General features: G+C 48.0%; 1 protein-coding gene across 6 annotated transcripts in view; it reads left to right on the top strand.

The window, feature by feature from the left end:
* The window catches only part of Abca3 (ATP binding cassette subfamily A member 3), a 59,050-nt gene that overhangs the window by 11,564 nt on the left and 24,005 nt on the right, over positions 1-23,481 (top strand). For 4 of the 6 annotated variants that reach the window (XM_041676103.1, XM_041676104.1, XM_041676101.1 and 1 more), the window contains 16 exons: positions 27-170; positions 1,433-1,536; positions 1,644-1,908; positions 3,199-3,326; positions 4,726-4,891; positions 9,163-9,422; positions 11,954-12,070; positions 12,326-12,446; positions 13,300-13,473; positions 17,107-17,288; positions 19,372-19,515; positions 19,940-20,069; positions 20,839-20,993; positions 21,237-21,392; positions 21,577-21,787; positions 22,855-23,005. In XM_041676103.1, coding sequence (XP_041532037.1) covers positions 1,483-1,536; positions 1,644-1,908; positions 3,199-3,326; positions 4,726-4,891; positions 9,163-9,422; positions 11,954-12,070; positions 12,326-12,446; positions 13,300-13,473; positions 17,107-17,288; positions 19,372-19,515; positions 19,940-20,069; positions 20,839-20,993; positions 21,237-21,392; positions 21,577-21,787; positions 22,855-23,005 — 2,414 coding nt within the window. In that variant the 5' untranslated portion in view covers positions 27-170; positions 1,433-1,482. The remainder of the gene's footprint in view (positions 1-26; positions 171-1,432; positions 1,537-1,643; positions 1,909-3,198; positions 3,327-4,725; positions 4,892-9,162; positions 9,423-11,953; positions 12,071-12,325; positions 12,447-13,299; positions 13,474-17,106; positions 17,289-19,371; positions 19,516-19,939; positions 20,070-20,838; positions 20,994-21,236; positions 21,393-21,576; positions 21,788-22,854; positions 23,006-23,481) is intronic. The other 2 variants (XM_041676106.1, XM_041676105.1) reach the window with 2 other exon arrangements.

Here is a 23,481-nt window from a genome sequence, read left to right as displayed (position 1 = left end):
TGGGAAGTGCTTCTCTCTGCTTGCAGCTCTCAGGAGCCCTGCTGCTCCCTTCCTTCCCTTCCTGTGGGTCTTCACATCTGGACCTCCTTGCCTTCAGTTGCTGAATGGGATTCTCCTGACTGGGTGTTGCCAGCCTTACCTGAGCTTACTCGGACCACCTAGTTTTCCAGGTTAGCAGCTCAATGTCTCTGCTTCTGGTAGCTGAAATGCAGTAAAATTTGTCTTAAGTTGACAACCTTCATAAATGTTGTTTCTGCTGTCGCCTGTGTTTGATGAACTCTCTGTAGACTTTTCCTCTGGTTGTGGGCACCAGAATTATGTTAGATTTATGTTTAATGTAGGAGAAGTACTTTTAGGATGAATTTCTTATGTCTGGTATGATGGCATGTGTCTATAATTCTGTCAGGAGACTGAGACAGAGAATCACTATGAGTCAACAGCAGTCTGGGGCTACCTAGTGAGACCAGCCTGAGCTACAGAGCAAGACCCTGTCTCATAAGGGGGGTGTGAGAGAGAGAGGGGCCATGCGCAGTGAAACCCTGGGCTCCAGTATTTCTAATAGCAATAGGAAAAACTGGCCTTAGATTCACGAGAGAATGACTGACTTACACAACTCTTGAGCCATTGGGCTCCTGGGTCAGCAAAGCCACTGAAGGCCCCAGTCCTAGGCCTCTGCTTTTCTCTTCCTCCTCACAGTCCTCTCAAGTCCTAAAAACTACCTGTACCAGGACACCAAGTTGAGTTTTCTTTTTAGTTGATTAATTTAGTGTCTGTGTACACACATGGCATGGTATATGTGTGGGACTCAGTTCTCGCCTTCCACCTTTACCTGTGTCCCAGTAACCCGGTGCCAAGCTTGGCTGCAAGCACTTCTACCTGCTAAACCCCCTCTCCAGCCTTGAATTTCCTTTTACTGATTCTACATTGGTTAAGGAAAAGGCATTATTTTGTGATTAGATGGGACATGCATGGTAACCAAGGCATTGGAACAATGATAAAGCACAGCAGCAGTGGAGAGCACATAAAAAGCTCATTGTTGGGTGGGCAAGAGCCCAGTGGGGAGAGCAGTTTGGCTCCAAGCCTGAGGACCTGAGTTTGATCCTCCAGCCTTGCATGGTGGAAGAGAGAACAGACTCTGACAAGTTGTCCTCTGACCTCCACACATACACCATGGCACTTGGATGTGCACACACGCATACACACAAAAGTGAATAAATAGAATTAGTAAAGCATGTTGTTGAAAAAGATGGCAGTTGCCCCAAAGCATGTGCATTGTCTCTGGATATGGTGGGTCTGGAGCATCAGGATGGCATGCTTCCTTCCAAGGGAGTGTTTGGGATTAAGGTGGCAGAAAGGAAGGTGAGAAAATACGGAGGAAAAGAGCTTGTAGCAATTCCCAAGGTGATTGGTCTGTGTTTCCATGGCACTTTAGTTTTCCATCTTTGAGCCTTTGGTTGGTGTTGGCCCTGTGCCTGCAGGAAGATGGCAGTGCTGCGGCAGCTGGCGCTCCTACTCTGGAAGAACTATACTCTGAAGGTGAGTCCAGGCCCGAGGAAGGGTGGCCATCATCCATTGGATGCCCAGGGAAAGCTTCAAGGACGGAACATTTGCTGCAGTCCACAGGGTGGTCGTTTCTCTTGTAGAAGCGGAAAGTTCTAGTGACAGTCTTGGAACTCTTCCTGCCCCTCCTGTTTTCCGGGATCCTGATTTGGCTACGCTTGAAAATCCAGTCAGAGAATGTGCCCAATGCCACAGTTTACCCGGGCCAGTCCATCCAGCAGCTGCCCCTGTTCTTCACATTCCATCCTCCTGGTGGGAACTGGGAGCTCGCCTACATCCCTTCCCACAGTGATGCTGCCAGGACCATCACGGAGACCGTGCAAAGGGAGCTAGTGATCAGCATGAAAGGTGAGACCTGGGAGGGGCTTGTGTTTTGGGTCTTTGTGACAGTGTTGCCTCCTCCAGGGCACAGAAAAAGCTGAGTCCACACTCAGAAACTCATCATGTTGGCTAAATACCTTTATTAATCCCTGGACTACCTTATCTCAGTACACAGTGAGGCTCAAGAGCCCGGCCTCCCCTCTGTCCAATGCTGAGGGGGACCAATGAAGAAACGTGTGGTAGTTAGTGTTGGTCATATCTGGCTCCACAGTCGCACCTAGTGATAGCGAGCAGCTGGGTGGGCCCAGTCCAGAAAAGCCGTTTAATTCTGAGAGAGCAGAGCACAGTTTGAGTACATGGTACCAACAACCTTCCTGGGGTGGGTTTCAGGGGACAGCTCTGAATTAAGTCACAGGAGGCCTGTGGAGCCACCCGGGTAATGTGTGCTAGCCTTCTTTTCTGTATCTTTGCTTTCAAGATAAAGCTATTGTCTCTTTCCCTCTTCCTGTTGGCATAGACTGCCTATAGCTTGTTTCACCCCACCAAAGGATTACAACAAAGCTCTGTACTTAAAAGGAGGGTCAGGGGACAAGGTCATTTGAGCAACTCCAATTTTTAAAGCTTGCCATGCTGGTCATGGTGGCGCATGCCTTCAAATCCAGCACTTGGAAGGCAGAGGCAAGTGGATCTGTGAGTTCAAGGCCAGTCTGGTCTACAGAGTAAGTTCTAGGACAGTCAGAGTTACACAGAGAAACCCTGTCTTAAACAATAAATAAATGGGGCATTGCCTGCTCTTCCAAAGGTCCTGAGTTCAATTCCCAGCAACCACATGGTGGCTCACAACCATCTGTAATGAGGTCTGGTGCCCTCTTCTGGCCTACCGGCATACACACAGACAGAGTATTATATACATAATAAATAAATAAATATTTTTTAAAAAACAATAAATAAATGAATAAAATAAGACTTGCCGTGATTGGGGGAGTGAGTGGGGCTGTTGCCAAAGACTGCAGCCTCTGGCCCTGTTTTGTTACAGGTTTCTGTGACTTGGCCCTGCTGCCGGCCTGGTATTCCAGCCTGATTCAGACTGCAGTAGGAAGACTAAGTGCTACCCAGGGCTTCTCTGACTGAGCAGTTCTACTGTCCACAGCAGCCTAAATCTCTGCCAAGACAAAAGCCACTCTAGTCTTGAGGGTTCCCACAGCTTTTGACAGCCTTGTCAGTGTGCTATCTTTTATCTGAAGTGTCCTGGCCTTCCCAGGCTTCTCAAGGAGCAGGGATGATTAGGCAATGTGTGGTTTGCTGCTTTGTCCACAGTGCATGGCTTTTCCTCTGAGAAGGACTTTGAGGACTACATTCGGTACGACAACTGCTCCTCCAACGTGCTGGCAGCTGTGGTATTTGAGCACACCTTCAACCACAGCAAGGACCCTCTGCCGCTGGCGGTGAGGCTTTGATTCCCCTCCACACGCTTTGATTCCCCTACACACACACACACACACACACACACACACACACACACACACACTGTGCTGAGCCTCATTTCCCCCTCACTACTCACTACGCTTGCAAATAAGGATGCTTTTCCTCAACTGCCCCCTGCCTAAGAGTCAACCTTAAGCTGTCCCTGGGAACTATAGTACTCAGTCCGTCTGAGGGAGCTTGGTGATGTTAACCTATAAGTCCAGGACAGTTTTTAAAAATCTACCAGCCCATGGGCAGTCACTTAACTTTTGCATTTTATAAAAGGTCTCTGGGCCTCTTCGGATAAAAACCAACTAGGATAAGGAAGAAAATGGGTGTTTTGGCCTTAAATATAGCTTTAAAAAAATGAAGGAAGCTCTTTGCTTTCTAGATGGTTTTAGAACTGAGCAAATTGATGGGGCGGTGGTGGCTTGGCCTTTAACCCCAGCACTCGGGAGGCAGAGGAAGGTGGATCTATGTCAGTTTGAGGCCAGCCTGGTCTACAAAGCAGGTTGTAGGGCAGCCAAGGCTACACAGAGAAACTCTGCCTCAGGAAAACAAAACTGAGCAACTCTCTCACACGATGGTGGTGCCCGGCCATTGAAAATGTGATATTGCTGGGCATGGTTGTGCATGCCTTTAAGTCCAGCACTTGAGAGACAGAGGCAGATGGATCTCATGAGTTCAAGACCATCCTGGTCTACATAGCAAGTTCTAGGCCAGCCAGAGATACACAGTGAGACCCTGTCTAAAAAAGAAAAAAAAAAGTATTCATGTTGCTGAGTAACGGAAGAGAAGTGGCTACAACGTCGCATAAGTACCTTGTGTATCCCTGTGTCCCTGCTGGGAGGAATAACTGCCTCTGGGGCTGGAGAGAGAGAGCTCAGCAGTAAGAGCACTGGCTGCTCTTCTGGGGGACGCAGGTTGAATTCCCAGCACCCACATGACAACTTACAACTACAGTTCCAGGGGACGCAACACCCTCACGCAGACATACATGCAGGCAAAACCCAGTGAACATTAAATAAAAATAAATAAATCATGAAAAAAAAAAGAATGTAGGTAGTGGCACAGGCCTTTAATCCCAGCACTTGGGAGGCAGAGACAGGTGGATCTCTTTGAGTTCGAGGCCAGCCTGGTCTACTGAGTGAGTTCCAAGACTGGCTCTGTAGCTACTGAGAAATCCTGTCTTGAAAAGAGAAAAAAAAATAAAGAATGTCTCCCTCTGATGTTTTGAGGCAGTTGGGGTAATTGCAGGGCAGGGCATGATAAGCTCCTGGTGACACCATCCTAGTGAGGAAACACACCCTCGGGGCACTCTGGCTCTACTCTTCCAGATGAATCCTTCAGAATGGTTGATTTTCTCTTCTGTTTTCACAGGTAAAATACCACCTACGCTTCAGTTACACGCGAAGAAATTACATGTGGACGCAAACAGGAAATGTTTTCCTAAGAGAGAATGAAGGCTGGCACACCACTTCTCTTTTCCCACTTTTCCCAAGCCCGGGGCCAAGGGAACCATCATCACCTGATGGCGGTGAGCCAGGTGAGAGACACTTAGGGACCATAGTTCTAACCCCAGGTTGCTAACTCCTGATCACTCTAAGGAGTCCAAACCACCTCACCTTCTCTACAGAAAAAAATTGGGGGGTTGGGGTGGTGAGACGGGGTTTCTCCATGTAGCCCTGGTTATCCGGGAGCTCACTCTGTAGGCCAGGCTGGCTTTGAACTCACAGAGATCCGCCTGCCGCTGCCTCCTGAATGCTGGGATTAAAGGCACGTATCACCGCTGCCCAGCCAGGAAATTATTTTTATAAACTTCTCAATTGTGAAGGGAAAAACATTCAATAAAGCTGGCTCCTAAAGGTTAAGTCTAAGCCTTAGAAAGAGTAGCATCCCGCCCCTACTTCAGAAGACATGGGTCCTTGAGTGAAACATTTATCACTCGGGTTTTTGTGTCTTGTGTTTTTCAAGACAGGGTTTCTCTAGGTAGCCTTGGCTGTCCTGGAACTCACTCTATAGACCAGGCTGGCCTCGAACTCACAGAGATCCCCCTGCCTCTGCCTCCCATGTGCTGGAATTAAGGCATGTGCCACCACCACCCAGCTGTCGCTCCGGTTTTTAAAAGCCTCATTTTAACCAACTTTTCAGGCTTGTTTTTTTGTATCCCTTCCCTGGCCTTCTCTGTGTTTGATTTTATAACATTTTGAAAGGCTGCAGGTTCTTGATTTAACTCAGTAACTTGCATAGAAGTTCATGTTGATTATTCCAGTTCCCTGTCTATGCATACTGTGGTCTGTGTGGTGGAGCTTTCTGTTGTTCATAGGTCTGTCTGTTCTGAAGCACAGGAACGTCTTGGACCCCAGCTAGAGAGAGGTAAGAGGTGGCTCGGACCGATGATCCAGGGTGAAAAATAGCTCAGTCCGACCAAGACTGGCAGATGTCCAGAAGTTCTGGAGAACACTGTCTTCTGCAGGTCTCTCTGGGGAACAGGACTCAGAATGTACACCTGGCAGGCAGGAGGCATCTAACGAGCAGCATTTAGAGACACCTCTCACTGGTTCTAGGACCCATCCTGAGACTAACAGTCTGGGTTGGGGTCTTAAATCTGGAAAATGAACTAAAATGAACAAGGAGCGATAGAGTGAGAGAGGTTCTACACCAGTGAGTAGACCTGGAGCTCAGGAGAAGCTGCAGCCAGCTACCACATCAGTTGCCATGTCAACCAGCTGGACACGCTGGCTGACAGATGCTACCGTGTAGCTCCTCAAGCCTGTCTTGTTTGTTTGTTTCTGTCTTGTTTCCTGAAAGCAGTAGAAAATATCTCTTTAAACCAGGGATGGTGGTACACACCTCGGATCCCAGTACTTGGGAGGCAGAGACAAGCAGATTTCTGAGTCGGGGGTCAGCTTGATCTACATAGTAAGTTCCAGGACAACTAAGAGATCCTCTCTCAAAAACAAAACAAAAGCCTGGGGCTAAAGAGATGGCTCAGAGGTGAAAGCCCTGGGTGAATACCCAGCACCCACATGATGTCTGATAACTGTAGCTCCAGTGTCAGGGAATCCCATGTCCTCTGGCCTCTGCAGATACCGAGCAATCATGTGATGCACAGACAGGCGTGCAGGCAAAACATCCAAATACATAAAGTAATCTTTAAGAAAAAAATTTTTTAAAAAGTAAAAAATTAAATCTTAGAGGAAAGGCTGACAGATATCAATGAGTGCAAACTCAAAAAATTGCCCCCAGAAGAAAAAGCCCAATCACTAATAGAAGACTCGGAAAAATATCTTCAGCAGTTGAGAAAGGGAAAATGTCAGCCAGACGTGGTTGTTCAAACCCTTGAAAGACTTCCCTGAGTTGTTTAGGAGTTTGTAAAAGCCGCAGAAGTAGGTAGGAAGGTTACAACATTGGTGCCGGGCAGGTCAGTTCTAATCTCACTTTTGTCCCAGATGTCCATGCCTCAGACTCACTAACGGCATCCTGATAAGTATATGTCCCCAAGGGTGAGGAGATGGCTAAAGTTAAGAGCGCTGACTGTTCTTCCAGAAGACCCATATTTGATTCCCAGTACCCACATGGCAGCTAACAACCTTATGTAACTCCTGTTTCAGTTGACCAGGCATGTACCTGGTACATAAACATATATCTCCCAAATACCCCATTCTCATTTTAAAAAAAAAAATTAAATGAAAGGCTGTGCCCAAAATACTCTGAAAGAACAAGATAACCCACAACATTCCTCCAGTGGGAAAGTGGTATATTAGATTACAGAGTGATGGCTTCATGCCTTAGACCAGTGGTTCTCAACCTTCCTTGTGCTGCATCCCTTTAATACAGTTCCTCATGTAGTGACCCCAACCATAAAATTACTTCATTGCTACTCATAACTGTAATTTTGCTACTGTTAATGAATCACAGTGTATATATCTGATATTCGAGATATCAGACGTGTGACCCCAACAGAGTAGCTGCGGACCATGAAGAACCATTGCTTAGACCGTCAAGTCCCCACAAAGTTGTAGTGATAAAAAATGGCTGCATCACTTGATAGTCTCCTGAGGAAACAATGCGCCAGCAAGTAGCAGGCAGTTATATGTGGGGAAAACCATACTGTAGTGGTGACTAAGTTTGACTTCGAAGACAAAGTTTATGGTGTCCCATGTCACCTGAACCCCTCACCAGCTCTGTGGCTTCCTGGGCCTGTCTGTCTCTCCAATGAGGACAGCATTCGCTGCTGTGAAGTGTCCTTGTAATGATGAGAATTATTGCTGCACCAGCACTGGCCTTGACACTTATCAGTGACATTACAGTCACAAAACCAGAGACAGAAGAATGGCAGCACTTGGTAACCTGTGCCATGGGCGTGGTTAGTGTAAGCTTTGCGGCTGGGATGGAAAGGGATCCTGGCAGTCGGGAGCCAAGGAATCCTAGTGCTACAGCTCAGGGAGAGAAGTATTCTGGTAGTCGGGGGCCAGGGAATACTGAGTGTTACAGCTCAGGTGGGAGAATATTCTGGCAGTTGGGAGCCAGGAAATAGTACAGGTCACAGTAAGCATAGCAGCTGACAGCCCTGCTCTAGGGAGGGTTTCCCCAATGTAACAGCTCTGCTCCAGCAGGAGAGAGCTTCCCCATTGGAGTTGTTACAAAGCTCTGGAGCATAACAGCATAACAGCTCTGCTCTGCTAGGGGAAGGGCTTCCCCAGTGAAAGTCTGCGACTACACAGCCCTGCTCCTCTCACTCCCTCTCAGCTCAGACAAAAGGTCTTCACCCACCCTCATTCAAGAGATTTACCCGGAGGGAAGGATTCAGGAGAGTGTCTGCCTCTGCCAGGGTGGAAAAGGGGCAGCCACAAACTGAACAACCACAGGGCTTATATAGGACTTCTTAGGGGTGGAGTTTTTCCAGGGAGATTTTCAGAGTGGGACTTGGTCAGATTTCAGTCCCTTGAGCTCAGATCTGGTTGGTTTTCAGGGGCAGATTTGGCTCTGGTTTCAGAGACAAACTGGGTTTCTTTCACTGGCCCTTTCTAGCCTTTCTGGCTCTTGTTTTGGGACCAGGGCATATTTCTTTCACTGGCTCTGGTTCTAGGGCCAAGTGTGTATCTTTGACTCTGGTTTCAGAATCAGGTGTATTTCTTTGGTTCTGGCTTCAGGGCTAAAGTGTGTTTCTTTCACTGGTTCTGGTTTTAGGGCGGGGGGGTGGGGGGTGGTTTCTTTGGCTGGCCCTTTCCCCGTACAGTTCACATGTACATGGTAGGCTTTTATGAGAGTTCTGGGGATCCAAACCCAGATTCTCTTTTTTGTGGACGGGGGGAGGTTTCAGGACAGAGTTTCTCTGTAGCTTTGAAGCTTGTCCTGGAACTAGCTCTTGTAGACCAGGCTGACCTCAAACTAACAGAGATCCACTTGCCTCTGCCTCCCTTACTGGGATTAAAATCGCGTGCCACCACTGCCCGGCTCAGGTTCTCACGCTTATGTAACAAGTGCTCTCACCTACTAAACTGTCTCCCTAGTCCCATATTAAGCTATTTTTAAACTATAATCATGTTTGTGATTATGTGTGGGATATATTAGTTATGAAGTAGAAGTATCACCTCTACTGTGATATGTGGCAATATGTGGCAAACATTCTCTTTTCCCTGGGAATCTCTGAATGGTGTCGGATGCTATTAGTGGTCCGCAGAGTGGGGTATCAGTTACCCTTTGCCTCCTTGGCCCTACCTCTGTGGACCCAGAAAAGTCCTGTCTGTTCAAAGTGCATCCCTCTCTAGTGAGCAGCGCCATGACACAGCGTTCCTCTGTTTTTGGACTCAGGGTACATCCGTGAGGGCTTCCTGGCAGTGCAACATGCTGTAGACAAAGCCATCATGCATTACCATGCCAACGCCTCTGCGCACCAGCTGTTCCAGAAGCTCAGCGTAATCACCAAGAGGTTCCCGTTCCCACCGTACATCTCTGACCCCTTCCTCATCGCCATCCAGTACCAGCTTCCTCTGCTGCTCATGCTAAGCTTCACCTCCACCTCCCTCAGCATCATCCGGGCAGTGGTGCAGGAGAAAGAGAAAAAGCTGAAGGTAACCCTCTGTGTGCGACAGGCCGGTTTGAGAATGGCACAGCCTCAGTGGTGGGTCCAGAGACTCCTCAGAAGAGTTGGCCTGTCTCAAGGCTCTGCTATCAGCCAGGGCTCCCTCTTGGAGGCAGTGTAGACACCCTATGGTCCAAGCTCTTTGAAATGCTGAGATTCTGAGAGAGAGCGGGCCTGCCCTCTGCCTGTAATCTCCAGGCAGCACTAAAGGAGGTTTTGTTTGCTTTGGGTTTTAGTTTGTTGTTTAGTTTGGCTTGGTTGTTGTTTTGTTTTGTTTTTGTTTTGTTTTGTTTTGTTTTAAGTTTTTTGAGACAGGGTTTCTCTGTGGTTTTGGAGCCTGACCTGGAACTAGCTCTTGTAGACCAGGCTGATCTCGAACTCACAAAGATCCGCCTGCCTCTGCCTCCCAAGTGCTGGGATTAAAGGCGTGCGCCACCACCGCCCAGCTTGTTTTTGTTTTTGAGATAGAGTTTCTCTGGCTGTCCTGGAACTCACTCAGCAGACCAGAAAGGTTGGCCTTGAACTCACAGATATTCCCCCTCCCCCCCCCTTCTGCCTCCTGAGTGCTGGGATTAAAAGTGTGTATCACACCTCTTTTTCTTTTAATTGTTACATTATCTTTATAATTTTTTGTTTCTGAGCTAAACAGAGAATTCTCAACAGAAGAAGTTCAAATGGCCAAAAGACACTTAAGGTCATGTTCAGCTTCCTTAGCGATCAGGGAAATGCAAATCAAGACAACTTTAAGATACACCTGTCAGAATGGCTAAAATCAAAAACACCAATGATAGCCTTTGCTGGAGAGGTTGTGGAGAAAGGGGTACACTCATCCATTGCTGGTGGGAATGCAAACTTGTGTAACCACTTTGGAAAGCAGTGTGGCGGTTTCTCAGGAAATTCGGGATCAACTTACCCCTGGACCCAGCAATACCACTCTTGGGAATATACCCAAGAGAGGCCTTATCATACAACAAAAGTATATGCTCTACTATGTTCATAGCAGCATTGTTTGTAATAGCCAGAACCTGGAAACAACCTAGATGCCCTTCAATGTTTCTTTATTTCAAAAAATTTCCTTTCAGCCGGGCGATGGTGGCGCACGCCTTTAATCCCAGTACTCGGGAGGCAGAGACAGGCGGATCTCTGTGAGTTCGAGACCAGCCTGGTCTACAGAGCTAGTTCCAGGACAGGCTCCAAAGCCACAGGGAAACCCTGTCTCAAAAAATGAAAAAAAAAAGTTCCTTTCATATATTTTGATAATATTTTCCCCCTTACCTGACCTCTCCAAGGCCCTCCTGGTGTTTTTGTTCTGTTCTGTTTGGTTTTGCTTCTATTGTCAGTGTTGAAATGGAACTCAGGGTCTCAAGAATGTAAGCACTCTACCACTGAGCCACACTGCCAGCCAAGAGCTGAATTTTCGCTTTACAATGCCTCTGCAGCTTTAGATTCCCAGAACCCGTAGGCAGCATTGGTCAGTGGAGGAGCTGCTCCCGACGGCTTGATAAGCAGGCCAGAATGAAAGACCTGGTCAGAGCTGCTGCAGGTTACCTTATCCTATTCTTCCACAGAGACAGGATGCTCCTTTCCCTAAAAGGTTCTCCTTCAATGTGGGAAGGCAAATGAGCAGATGCCTAGGTCTTTTAATGTGTGTGCTTGGCCACAAACTGGTCAAGGCTCACAGCCCAGGAGGCTGCTGTCAATGTGGTCAGTAGCCTACAGAGTCTGCCAACCTTAGGAGGGGACCAGACTGGGTGACTCTGGATCTTAATGCCAGCTGACACTCCTGGCTTCTCAGAATCAGCTCAAGTAATATGAAGACATGGGAGCATCCCTTGGGAGTGTGGGGTGCCCCACGGCATACAGGACATCCCTGCAGACTTGGGAGCATCCCTTGGGAGTGTGGGGTGCCCCACGGCATACAGGACATCCCTGTAGACTTGGGAGCATTCCTTGGGAGTGTGGTGTGCTCCACGGCATACAAGGCATCCCTGAGGGACGCAGAGAATTCACCAGCTTAACATCTTTTGGGTACCTGTGTCACGCCTGAATGAGGCACAAGCAGAGAAGGGGGTTTCCTGGCATGACAGAACTTAGTGGGCCCAATGGTCTTAGCTCTCATGACGCAGAACAGACCAGGCCACATTGCGTGGTGGGCTAGGGAGTGGGGCCGACCATCGTGACTTAGGAAAGGGCAATTAATGCTGATTTGACTGTCAGGTAGCCTCCCAGATAGGTGGTGTGTAACACTGATGAAATGCAGAAAAGGACTAAATTCTCACCACAGGGATAAGAACTGTTGGACAGGCACTAGCATGACAGACCACAGCCTTCTCTTTCCCCTCATGTATGCTGGGTAATTCCTGCCTATGCGTACAGCACAGGTGTGCTGGGCTGCCCCCTGCCCTATAGATGGCACTGTGTTTTTATAAGCAGACTGGCACACATAGGACTGTGGGGAAAAGCTGCTAGCGTGCAGACAGGATAATAGCCTGACTCTGTGATGCCGTCTCCCGTCCACAGGAGTACATGCGCATGATGGGGCTCAGCAGCTGGCTGCACTGGAGTGCGTGGTTCCTCATGTTCTTCCTGTTCTTCCTCATCATGGTCTCTTTCATGACCCTGCTGTTCTGTGTCAAAGTAAGTGTGGCTTCTGTGAGGACTTTAGCAGGAAGAAGGGGGGTGCAGAGATCCCAGCACTCTAGGCCGTAGAACATTCATGGCCACTGACCCCAGGGCAAATCTTTCCCCTGCTGGGGAAAAGAAGCAGGGCTTCCCACTGGGTGAAACAAGGATCCCTTCCCATCCAACAGTGTCCCTGAGACCTGGAAATTTAGGCCCCTCCTGGTTCATTTCTGCCTTCCCTGCCTCACCCTGCCACTCTGGCTTCTACAGGTGAAGAAGGACATAGCAGTCCTTTCGAACAGCGACCCCTCCCTGGTGCTGGTCTTCCTGCTGTGTTTTGCAATCTCCTCCATCTCCTTCAGCTTCATGGTCAGTACCTTCTTCAGTAAAGGTGAGTCCTGTTGTTCCCCTTAGTCCAGAGGACTGGAGTCATGCAGGTCTAGGGAAACAAGGGGGTTTATGCATGGTCACAGGATCAAAGGGATGTATTTTGATGACCCCAAGGCTGAGTTTGAGAGGAAGGCAGAAAGGAATACAATAAAGGCCATAACAGAGCCTCCTAGAATCCCCCAGGAAGGAGCCAGGCGATGGGTAGAGGGCAGAGAGCGTGCACTGTGAGCCAGAGAGGAGCGGCAGGATGTTACAGGGAAAGGGGAGTCGGCAGAAGGCAAGTGTGACTTTGTGGACTGCTGAGATACTAGCAATGAAAGCTTCGCCTGCCTGTACACTCAAGTCGTTTCTGCTCTCTGAATTTTGTGTTCAACTTCTTGTCATCTTGTGCTTATGTTTTCTTCCTTGCTGACTTCTGTTGAACAGAGAAAGTTCACAATAGTTTTTGGCTGTCTGATAGCTTGTAATATACAAGCTACATTTCTCCTAGTAATTATTCGTAGTTTTAAGCTTAAATGATTTTAAATTTTTCCGAAAAATGAGTATGTCTCAGGTCAGTCCATACCTCACTGTGAATTCTCAAGCTCCCTATCAAGTAATTTTATTGGTTTTTAAAAAACATATGCAAAATAGTAGCTTGGTTGCTATTTTACATTCAAGCTGTTGCCAGCGTGTTTTATGTGTACACATTTTTGTGTGTGCTGCTGCAGGTGGGCAAAGATCTGCATGAGGGGGCTAATAATGCAGAAGATGCTGTAGTCCCTGTGCTGGGTTTTGGGTGGGGTAGGATCTGACTTGGGTGGGGTAGAAGTCTCCTAGCAAGTTCATGGCACCCATGCTCCTTCTCCCCACAGCCAACATAGCAGCTGCCGTGGGTGGCTTCCTGTATTACTTCACCTTCATCCCCTACTTTTTCGTGGCTCCTCGGTACAACTGGATGACCCTGAGCCAAAAGCTCTTATCCTGTCTCCTATCTAATGTTGCCATGGCAATGGGAGCCCAGCTCATAGGAAAATTTGAAGCCAAAGGTAAGTCTTATCCTCAAAAGTCGTCAAGTCATGCCTTGCTGATTCTTGCAGCTTCGTAAGAAGCATCTTGCCCAAAGTGTTTCTAACAGTTAGACTCACATCAGGTGGAAAGCAAACTTATTGGAGCACCTGAGCTAGGGTGTTTAGCTTGGCCCTAGACTAGCGGGGAAGTAGCTCAGATAAGGCCACTAGGAGCCAAACACAACACGAGAGGTGTCGGTCACCCCATCTGCTCTGTCCAGTGACTAGATTTTACCAATTAGCTTGATTCTCTTCCTCCTTCTGTATTTGAAAGTTTTCTAAGTGTAATTTTTTTTTCAATACAGAGTTTCACTGTAGTTTTAGAGCCTGTCCTGCAGCTAGCTCTTGTAGACCAGGCTAGCCTCAAACTCACAGAGATCTGCCTGTCTCTGCCTCCCAAGTGCTGAGATTAAAGGCATGCGCCACCACTGCCCGGCCTTCTAAGTTTATTTTTATTTTCAACTCTGTGTGTGTGTGTGTGTGTGTGTGTGTGTAGGGGTTGTGCACATGTGAGTGAAGATCCTACAGATTTAGAAGAAGGTATCAGGTCCCCTGGAACTGGAGTTACAAGGGTTGTGAATCACCTGATGTGGGTGCAGGAATCCAACTTCAGTCCTCTGCGAGAGTAGCAAATACTCTTAATCCGTCTCACCATTCCCTTTAGAAACTTTTTTACTACATTTTTTATTGTGAGTATGTGTGCACACAGGAGCATCCATGTGCCCCAGGGCATGTGTGGTGGCCAGCAGACAGCTGTTGGGAGTCATTCTCTCCCTTCACTGCATGAGGCCCTTCTGGTCTGGTGTCTGTGCTGCTGTCAGAGAGCCCCTGAGGCTGGTAATGTGTGAAACAGTAGCCTGGTTCTCACCGCTCTGGAGGCTGTTCTGGAGATGGGACACCTGTTTCCAACACGGCATCATGGATGTAGTTTCTCATAGAGCAGGAGACCGAAAGGGAAAACCATTCCTTAAGACCTGTTTCATGACAGCTTTGGTCCTTTTGCTGTTTGTTTTGTTTTGTTTTGTGTTTGGGGAGGTTGTTTTTGTTTGTTCATTTTTGGTTTTTCAAGACAGGGCTTTTCTTTAATCCCAGCACTCAGGAGGCAGAGGCAGGGGGACTCAACAGAGGTGAGTTTGAGGTTAGCCTGGTCTACAGATTGAGTTCCAGGACAGCCAATGCTGTTTCACAGAGAAATCCTGTCTCAAAAAACAAAAACCAACAACAACAAAGACAGGGTTTCTCTGTGTAGTCCTGGCTGTCCTGGAATTCTCTTTATAGACCAGGCTGGCCTCAAACTCACAGAGATTCGCATGCCTCTGCCTCCCAAGTGTTGGGGTTAAAGATGTGCGCCACCACCGCCCAGCAGCTTTGGTTCGTTTATGAGGGCTGTCTCTCACACTGTTAACTGGAAACAGATGAATATAAGGCCATGTATTCAAACCATACCACTGAGCAAGGTAATCCTAGCACTAAGGAAGTCACAGCAGAATTGTTGTGAGTTTGAGGCTGCCCAGGAAACATAATGAGTTCCATACATGGGCTAGAGTGAAACTCTGTCTTATAAAACAAAACAAGCAAACAAATATCAACAAAACAACTACCTTTTATGAGGGCCTGGGTTGTTGCCTAGCACTGAATAAAACCAGACATGGCGGTGCTTCTGTAATCCCAGCACCAAGGAGGTGGGGGTAGGGAGTTCAAGAGGTCAAAACACAACACCTGTGTGTTTCTGTCATTAGTAGCCTATGGATAGAGTGTAGACATTGTAAAATAGCAGAAACTTCCAAGGCCTCTAGAACTTTTTAAAAGGCCTTTTACAGAACCGGGCAGTGGTGGTGCACACCTTTAATCCCAGCACTCAGGAGGCAGAGGCAGGTGGATCTCTGTGAGTTCAAGGCCAACCTCGAATTCCAGGGTAGCCGTCAAAGCTACAGAGGAACCCTGTCTTGAAAAACAAAAACAAAAAAAGAAAGCCTTTTACAGGGTAGAAGAAATGGCTCATTATTTAAGAGCACCTACTTAACTTTCAGAGGATTGGGGTTCACTCCCAACACCCACATCAGGCAGCTCACAACTGTCTAACTCCAGGTACAGACGATCTGACTCCTCTGACCTCCTGTGGCACCTGAACTCACACACATACCCACATGCAGCCACAAACAACTTCCGATACGTAATTTAAAAATAATGAAAGTAAATATTTTTTAAAATAAAAGACCATTTCCAAAGAGGAATCTCAATGTATGTCACCTTTTTTTTCAAAGTTGTGTAGTGACTTTTCTTTTTTAATTAATTAATTAATGTATTTATTTTACATCCTGACTACAGTTTCCCCTCCCACCTCTCCTTCCAGTACTTCCTCACCACCTCCCCTCTGCTGCCCCCCATCCACTTCTCCTCAAATTCTGTTCAGAAAAGGTCGGACCTCTCATAATATCAACAAAACAGTAAGACTAAAATCCTCCCCTTATATTAAGGCTGGGCAAGGCAATTCAGTATGAGGAAAAAGGTCCCAAAAGCCAGTAAAAGTATTGGAGACAGCCCCTGTTCCCACTGTTAAGAGTCCCACAAAAACCAAGCTAAGCAACTGTCACATATATGTGTGTGACTTTCCTTAAAACAGACAGCTCTGTAGCTGTTTGAGGGTACATATTCACCAAGGCTGTGGAGCAAACATTTCATCCAGGGTCCTCTGGCCAATGGAAGACTGTCAGATGCTTAGGTCCAGGCTTTCAAGGCTATGACACTGATGTGCCTTGTAGCTCCCCACCGATGATGAGCTTCGTAGAGCTTCACAATAGTCCTGAGTTCTTTCGGTTTTATAGGTTCACACTGACCTAACACCACATCTCATGTGTGCATGCATTTGTGTACCTATGTATATACATATGCATATATGTATGTGTATGTAAACATGTAACCAATGAAATGCAAAGTTTATGAGCTTTTAAAAATTTTAAAGATAGCCACACAATGGTGGCACATGCCTTTAATCCCAGCATTTGGGAAGCAGACTTAGGCAAATCTCTGAGTTCAAGGCCAGCCTGGTCTACAGAGTGAGTTCCAGGACAGCCTGGTCTACAGAGTGGGTTCCAGGACAGCCAGGGATACACAGAGAAACCCTGTCTTGAAAATCTAAAAAAGTAAAAAATATAAAAATAATAAATTTAAAAAACTAAAGATGTCACTGGAGAGAGTTGCCTGCATTTGCTTCTGTGCACTCCATACATGCATTACCTGCAGAGGCCAGGAGAGGGAGTTGGATACCCTGGAACTGGAATTACAGAGGGTTGTTAGTCACCTAAATGGTGCTAGGCATCACACCCAGGTCCTCTGGAAGAAGTACCATTGCTCTTCACTTCTGAGCCATCTCCTTAGCTCAAGTTCATGAGCTTTTGATAGTATTCCAATTTGCTAATTTTTTAAACTTACTGCTGTCTTCAAGACTTGAAGAAAAGTTGTCTAGGGGTGGGATGTGGCTCAGCTGATTGTGTCTACCTAGGGCTCAGTCCCTAACTCAGCATACGCTGAGTGTGGTGGTGCACACTTTTAATACCAGCACGTGGGAGGTGTAGCCAGGACGGTTATGGACTACTCCTGGTGAATCCTCAGGCACTGGCATCCAGTGGCGTGACCTCCTGAACCCTGTCAACGTGGATGACGATTTCTGCTTTGGACAAGTGCTGGGGATGCTGCTGCTGGACTCGGTGCTCTACGGCCTGGTGACCTGGTACGTGGAGGCTGTCTTCCCAGGCCAGTTTGGCGTGCCCCAGCCCTGGTACTTCTTCCTTATGGTGAGTGCTGATGCCCTGTTCTTCAAGCAGGTCACTTCTTTGGGGGACAGAGGTGTCCCCAGCACTCACATGGGACCCCTTCCAGTTCCAGTGCATGACACCTGTGTAGGGCTGACTTAGGGAACTCTGACCCGTGCATCTCTGTCCCAAAGGCCCTTAAGATTTGTTCATAGGATAAAGACAGACTTTATTCCCCGGGGTCTGAGATGCAGGCTCACTGAAGCACACAGCCACTGGTGCCCTCAAACACACTTCCTTGTTTATGAAAAATCTTTTAATTTTTAGAAATAATGTCAAGGTTTAAGCCCAGGACCTCGCCTATAAACACTGAGGTCTGTCCCCAGCATAACAACAAACAGCTTACTGTTCTGCCTACAAAATAATGAAGCTTTTTTTGTGGGGATGGGAACCACACTTTTGAAATAGATAGCACTTCCCACCACTAGAAAGGAGCACTGCTGATGCCTGGTTGTGCCCTTTTAATGCTTTTCTCATTGACAAACACCTAATAAAAGCATCTTAAGGAAAGATGGGTTTATTCTGGCTACAGTTTGGGGCGGGGAGGATACATTCTATTGGGGGACTGGAGAGATGGCTCCACGATTAAGACCACTGTCTGCTCTTCCAAAGGTCCTGAGTTCAGCATTGCCAGGGCATAAATTTCATTCATTTTCAGGGAAGACATGGCAGCAGGAACACAATGTCACATAGTGTCTCTATTCAGGAAGTAGACATCCTGAATGCTGGTGCTCCGTTCATTTTCTCCTTTTCCTTCAGTCATGAATGAACAATGAAACCTATGTGTAATGTGAGTCTTCCCACCTCGCTCACAGACACGCCCAGAGGGTTGTCTCCAATGTGATTCTAGATGCTGTTGGATACTAGACAGTACTAGTCTTCATGGCCTTTGCACACTTGTCCTGTGCACTTCCTGCCTGGCCCCTGCAGACAATTTGCTTGATAAAAGTGGACCATATTATAAACCAGACATGAAATGTGCTTTTTATTATTATAGCAGTGTTTGTTATTTTGAATGCATATGCCTAAGTATCTATTTTTAGTTCTTAGTCTTTTATTTAGCCATATTTATAAGTGTATTTTTAGTTTGGAAGCATATTTCTACTTAAATATATAGCGTTTTTAATGAGTGAACTTCATTTGTAGTGGTGACGTAGTATCCCCAGGCCAGGGTTCACCATCATCCACTAGCAACTTCCAATTGATAGTTAGGTCCAGTTCTTTTTTATTTTTTGATTCAGCAAGTATTTGTCAAGTGTCAGCTATTGTATTCCATCAAATGCAAGATGATACCTGTTGTTAGAGAAGACAGACATTATTACTCTTTTTTAGTGTTTTTCAAGACAGAGCTTCTCTGTAACTTTGGAGTCTGTCTAGAACTCGCTCTGTAGCTCCAGGCTGGCCTGGAACTCACTGAGATCCACCTGCCTCTGCCTCCTGAGTGCTGGTATTAAAGGTGTGCACCACCACCACCCGGCCATAGCTATGAAGGGAAAATGCCATTGAATTATGGGCTTTTGTTATGTGAAATCCATTCTGACTTCACAGTCACTTTCCATACAAGATGTGTCTGGTACCGGTACAGTGTGCCCATCAGAACTGAGGACAGAACTAACAGATCCTCAGCAGACATCATATCCTCTCGTCCCCCACCCCCCCCCCCATCCACAGGGAGCTTGTCACTGCTGAAGAGAGAGGGCAGAGATACAACCCCGTTCCTCTTAGGCTCTGATAGTGCTCTGGACAGGGCTGCTCAGTGATGTCTCTTCATAACGATGACAAATTCCCTTTTCTTTGTTAAATCTGAATTTCACAACAGTCCACTCTTGTGCCCATTTACCAGATTAGGAGGCAAGAACTAGAGCTTTCCCAGGTATAGTCAAATCAGAAAACATGCAGGGACTCAGTATAAAGATGGTGTTGTCTCCTCAGCCATACACCCTGTGAAGGTGCAGTGACATCATGTTGTTGCACGTCTTTAGTGTGTCGATGGTAGTTACTTTGTTGCCCACGAATAAAATGAACTGACACTAATGACTCTGATACCCACGTGCCTGCATCCCAGCCCTCCTACTGGTGCGGGAACCCAAGGATGGTCGTTGGGAAAGAAGAAGAAGACAGTGACCCCGAAAAGGCTCTCAGAACTGAGTACTTTGAAGCCGAGCCGGAGGACCTGGTAGCTGGGATCAAAATCAAGCATCTATCTAAGGTGAGGCCTTGAAGGCAGACCAGTCAGCTAGAGATGCTCTCTCTAGGCCTGGCTCCCTCCAGCTATCCTAAACACCTGAAGGAGGAGGATAGGATCCCCGCAGCTGCTCTTGACCCACTCTCCAGGGTACAGACCATCCCTTCACGTCTGGCCCCAGGTTGGCTAGTGTTGTGGTGTTGTGGCATTGTGGCCATCTAGTCCTGGGTGTTCCTTGCACTAGCTACTCAGTACAGGCTACACTGGATGCACAGTAACAAGAAGGAAGTCATGTAGGGACTAACAGAGGCATGTAGCCTCGCCCCACAATTCTGTTCTGGGTGTTGATTCATGGTGCCTGCTTCAGTGTCCTGAGATACTAGGCCTAAAGGGAAAGGAAGACCCTGAGAGCCACAGGAAGTCAGGCAGCTCTCTGCCTTACCTACAGGTGTTCCAAGTGGGTAATAAGGACAAAGTGGGCATCAGAGACCTGAACCTGAACCTGTATGAAGGACAGATAACAGTCCTACTGGGCCACAACGGTGCTGGCAAGACCACGACCATGTCCATGCTAACAGGTGAGAGGTAGCTCCATGTCCATCTATGACAGACAGACAGGCCCTTCCCCTCTGGCTACTTCCCATCAGCCATGGATTTTTCTCATATGACTTTCATTCATACCCAGTTAAGTTTTAGGCCCATGGCCCAGAGGAACATACGGGAGCCTTTAAATGGTTCCCACCCTGTTCTCAGCCTGTCTATGAATGCCCAAACCTGGTGGGGTCAGTAATGACAAGTACAGCTAATTCTCCAGCCACACAGGACTGAAGAGAGCTGTGCTGGGCTAGGGGTGTGCATCCGTGTGGAGTGATTGTCTGGCATTCATTGAGCCCTACGTTCAGTTCCAGTACCCATGGGAAAGAGTAAAGGATACGAGGAGGAAAGGAGGGGACTCTTCATCCCCTGTATGCTTCACCGGTGTGGAACTATTCCTCGCCTTCCTGAAACACTGAGGTGCTTGTCAGTAGCACACACCTTGACATTGAGAGTGGGGCTTGTGATAGTGCTGGAGCCAGTATCTGCACACACTTGTGTGCATGAGAGTGAGTTTCTGATTTATGACAGAGTGGTGTGCCCTGCAACAGAGCTTGAGGTTCCATCCTTCGTCTCCTACTGCTCTGCTGGACAGAGCCTAACGTAGCCGAATGCAGGGGTCCAATACTGTCTTCTGGATACGGTCCTCAGTAAAATGGGGGCAGTGAGTTAGCTGAGTCAGGAGGTCATTGTACCTTGCACAAGTGAACAAGATTTTCATGATGAACTTGGGGGTCTTTGATTTGGCTGCAGGTCTCTTTCCCCCTACCAGTGGACATGCATATATTCATGGGTATGAAATTTCCCAAGACATGGCTCAAATCCGAAAGAGTTTGGGCCTGTGTCCCCAGCACGATGTCCTGTTTGACAACCTGACAGTTGCAGAACACCTCTACTTCTATGCACAGGTGAGTTAGGGTGACAGAGACGTGTGGGTAGTGACTGTTCTACCAAGGATTCTGCAGCTGTCCCAGTATTCCATTAGCCTCTCAGTAGTCTGTTCTGAGGAGCTAGTCCATGGAAGCAAGTCCTAGGCAGATGAGCAGAGTCCATTCATGCCAAAGGAAGATATCTCTTAGGCCAGAGAACTTGCTAGAGGGTTTGGCACCTTTATCGCCACCTGACTCGTACTTCTCCTCCCCACCTTTCAGTTGAAAGGCCTCTCTCTCCAGAAGTGCCCTGAAGAAGTCAAGCAGATGCTGCACATCCTTAGTCTGGAGGACAAGCGGGACTTGCGGTCCAAATTCCTGAGTGGGGGGATGAAGCGCAAACTCTCCATTGGCATCGCCCTCATAGCCGGTTCCAAGGTATAGGGCAGGGGTCTGGCCTCTTGATGCAGCCAAGTCAGGCTCCTACACAAGGACAGCCCCAGGGGTGGTGAGGACATCTTACTAACCCCCAAGTCAAGCTGCAGAAGGCCACACAGCACAGCCATCCTGAGCCTGAGACATGGCTCTGTCACTGTCACAAGGCTTCACCTCTGCCCTCCAGGTATTGATGTTAGACGAGCCCACCTCGGGCATGGATGCAGTGTCCAGGAGGGCCATCTGGGACCTTCTTCAGCAGCAGAAGAGCGACCGCACCATCTTGCTGACCACTCACTTCATGGACGAAGCTGACCTGCTGGGAGACCGCATCGCCATCATGGCCAAGGGGGAGCTACAGTGCTGTGGGTCATCACTGTTCCTCAAGCAGAAATATGGTGAGAAGGGTGAAGGAGGAGTTCAGGTCAGCCTCCATCTAATGATAGGGCCAGTGCCACTACCCCCTGCGAAGGGTCCCCATAGTGGCTGGGCAAGGCCATCTTCGAGCTTTCTCTTCTCTTGTCCATCCAGTGGGTATAGTAGGACAGAGTACTTGAGTGGTAGGGCTCTTGTTTAGTCCACAGCAGGACTGCCCAGGGCAGGAATCCGTGGGAGTAGACATGGGTGCTTTCCTTCATGCTACTCGCATTAAGAGCAGTATTCATTGCTCAACCCAGTCCAGCAGGCTGAGTGCCGAGTCAGCCCCCTGCTGTGTGGAATGTGTGGCTTTCTGTTGTGACCTCTGGGTCTAACTGTGCCTGTCTCCTCCTCTCATACAAGAGTACTTCTCCCCACAAAATGCCCCAGCGTTCTCACCTCACCTCTCCCCTGCCAAGCACTTTCCCCTAGAGATTTCCCCAGTCTAGCCAGGGCTAGAGAGGGGCCCTGTCATCCTAAGTGGCCATGTGCCTAGTGAAGATACTGAGGTTCCCTTACCAAGAGTGTCTTCTGTCCATCTTTACTAGGGCCTCGAGAGTTTTGCTTGTTCCTTCTTGTCTGTTTGCCCAGTTAGCCATGCCATTGATTGTCCTGGGTCCAACACCCTTGTCTCTGAAGGGAACAAGAAAGGGCCATTTCCTGAAAAGCATTATTGACAAGAAGCCAGACAGAGCTCAATGCGTGCAGGATAGCCCCACAGCTCCTGCTGTCTCCTCCTGGCAGCCATGATCTGCATGAATCCTACTACACAGACACACTTGCATGCTTAGGTTATTGCTGGTGGTTTTATCCTCACGAAGGCTCTGGCTCCCAGGAGGGGCACCTGGCTGCGTTCAGTGACCCAGCTTCCCTAGCACTTTTCCCCACATAGGTTGTGGGAGGTGACACTACACGGAAGAGCCCAAGATGAACCTGTCCTGGTTCAGTGGTACCCAGTGTGCAAGTGTCTGATTTGAGCCACAGGGATGTGGCGTATCAGAAGCAGTGGGGCCACCAGAGGGCCTGACACTTGGTCCATATGTTCCAGGAGCGGGCTACCACATGACACTGGTGACAGAACCACACTGCAATCCCGAAGGTGTCTCTCAGCTAGTACACCACTATGTCCCCAATGCCATGCTGGAGAGCCATGCTGGGGCCGAGCTGTCCTTTATTCTTCCCAAGGAAAGCACACACAGGTACGTGTCCTAGAGAGTGCACAGATACAGACCTAGGAAGGTCCCATGGCTGAGAGGGCTCTGTTCCCTCTCTGTTATGACTGCTTGAGCATCTCTGGCCCAGGAATGGGGGTTCTGAAGCATCCACTGGTCTGGTATTTCTTTTGTTGTTGTTGTTGTTTGGTTCATTCGTTGGTTGGTTGGTTGGTTGGTTGGTTGGTTTTTTTCTGAGACAAAGTTTCTCTGTAGCTTTGGAACCTGTCCTGGAACTCACTCTGTGAACCAGGCTGACCTTGAACTCACAGTGATCCCCGTGTCTGCCTCCCAAGTGCTAAGATTAAAGGCATGCACCACCACTGCCCGGCTTCATTAAATACTTTCTTATTTCAAGAGGGAAGAACCAGGGTACAGTCACAATCAAAGCAAAATCAAATTTCACCTGTGTAAATAAGGCAACATCCAATGTCTGAAATCCACTCAAGGCCTCCTCAGAAGGA

This window comes from Microtus oregoni, unplaced genomic scaffold, assembly GCF_018167655.1.
Source record: "Microtus oregoni isolate MIOR12 unplaced genomic scaffold, Mior012 000027F_ref0000203, whole genome shotgun sequence".
Taxonomy (NCBI): Eukaryota; Metazoa; Chordata; class Mammalia; order Rodentia; family Cricetidae; genus Microtus; species Microtus oregoni.
The sequence above is the reverse complement of the archived record's forward strand: the minus strand, read 5'-3'. Positions and strand labels throughout refer to the sequence as shown.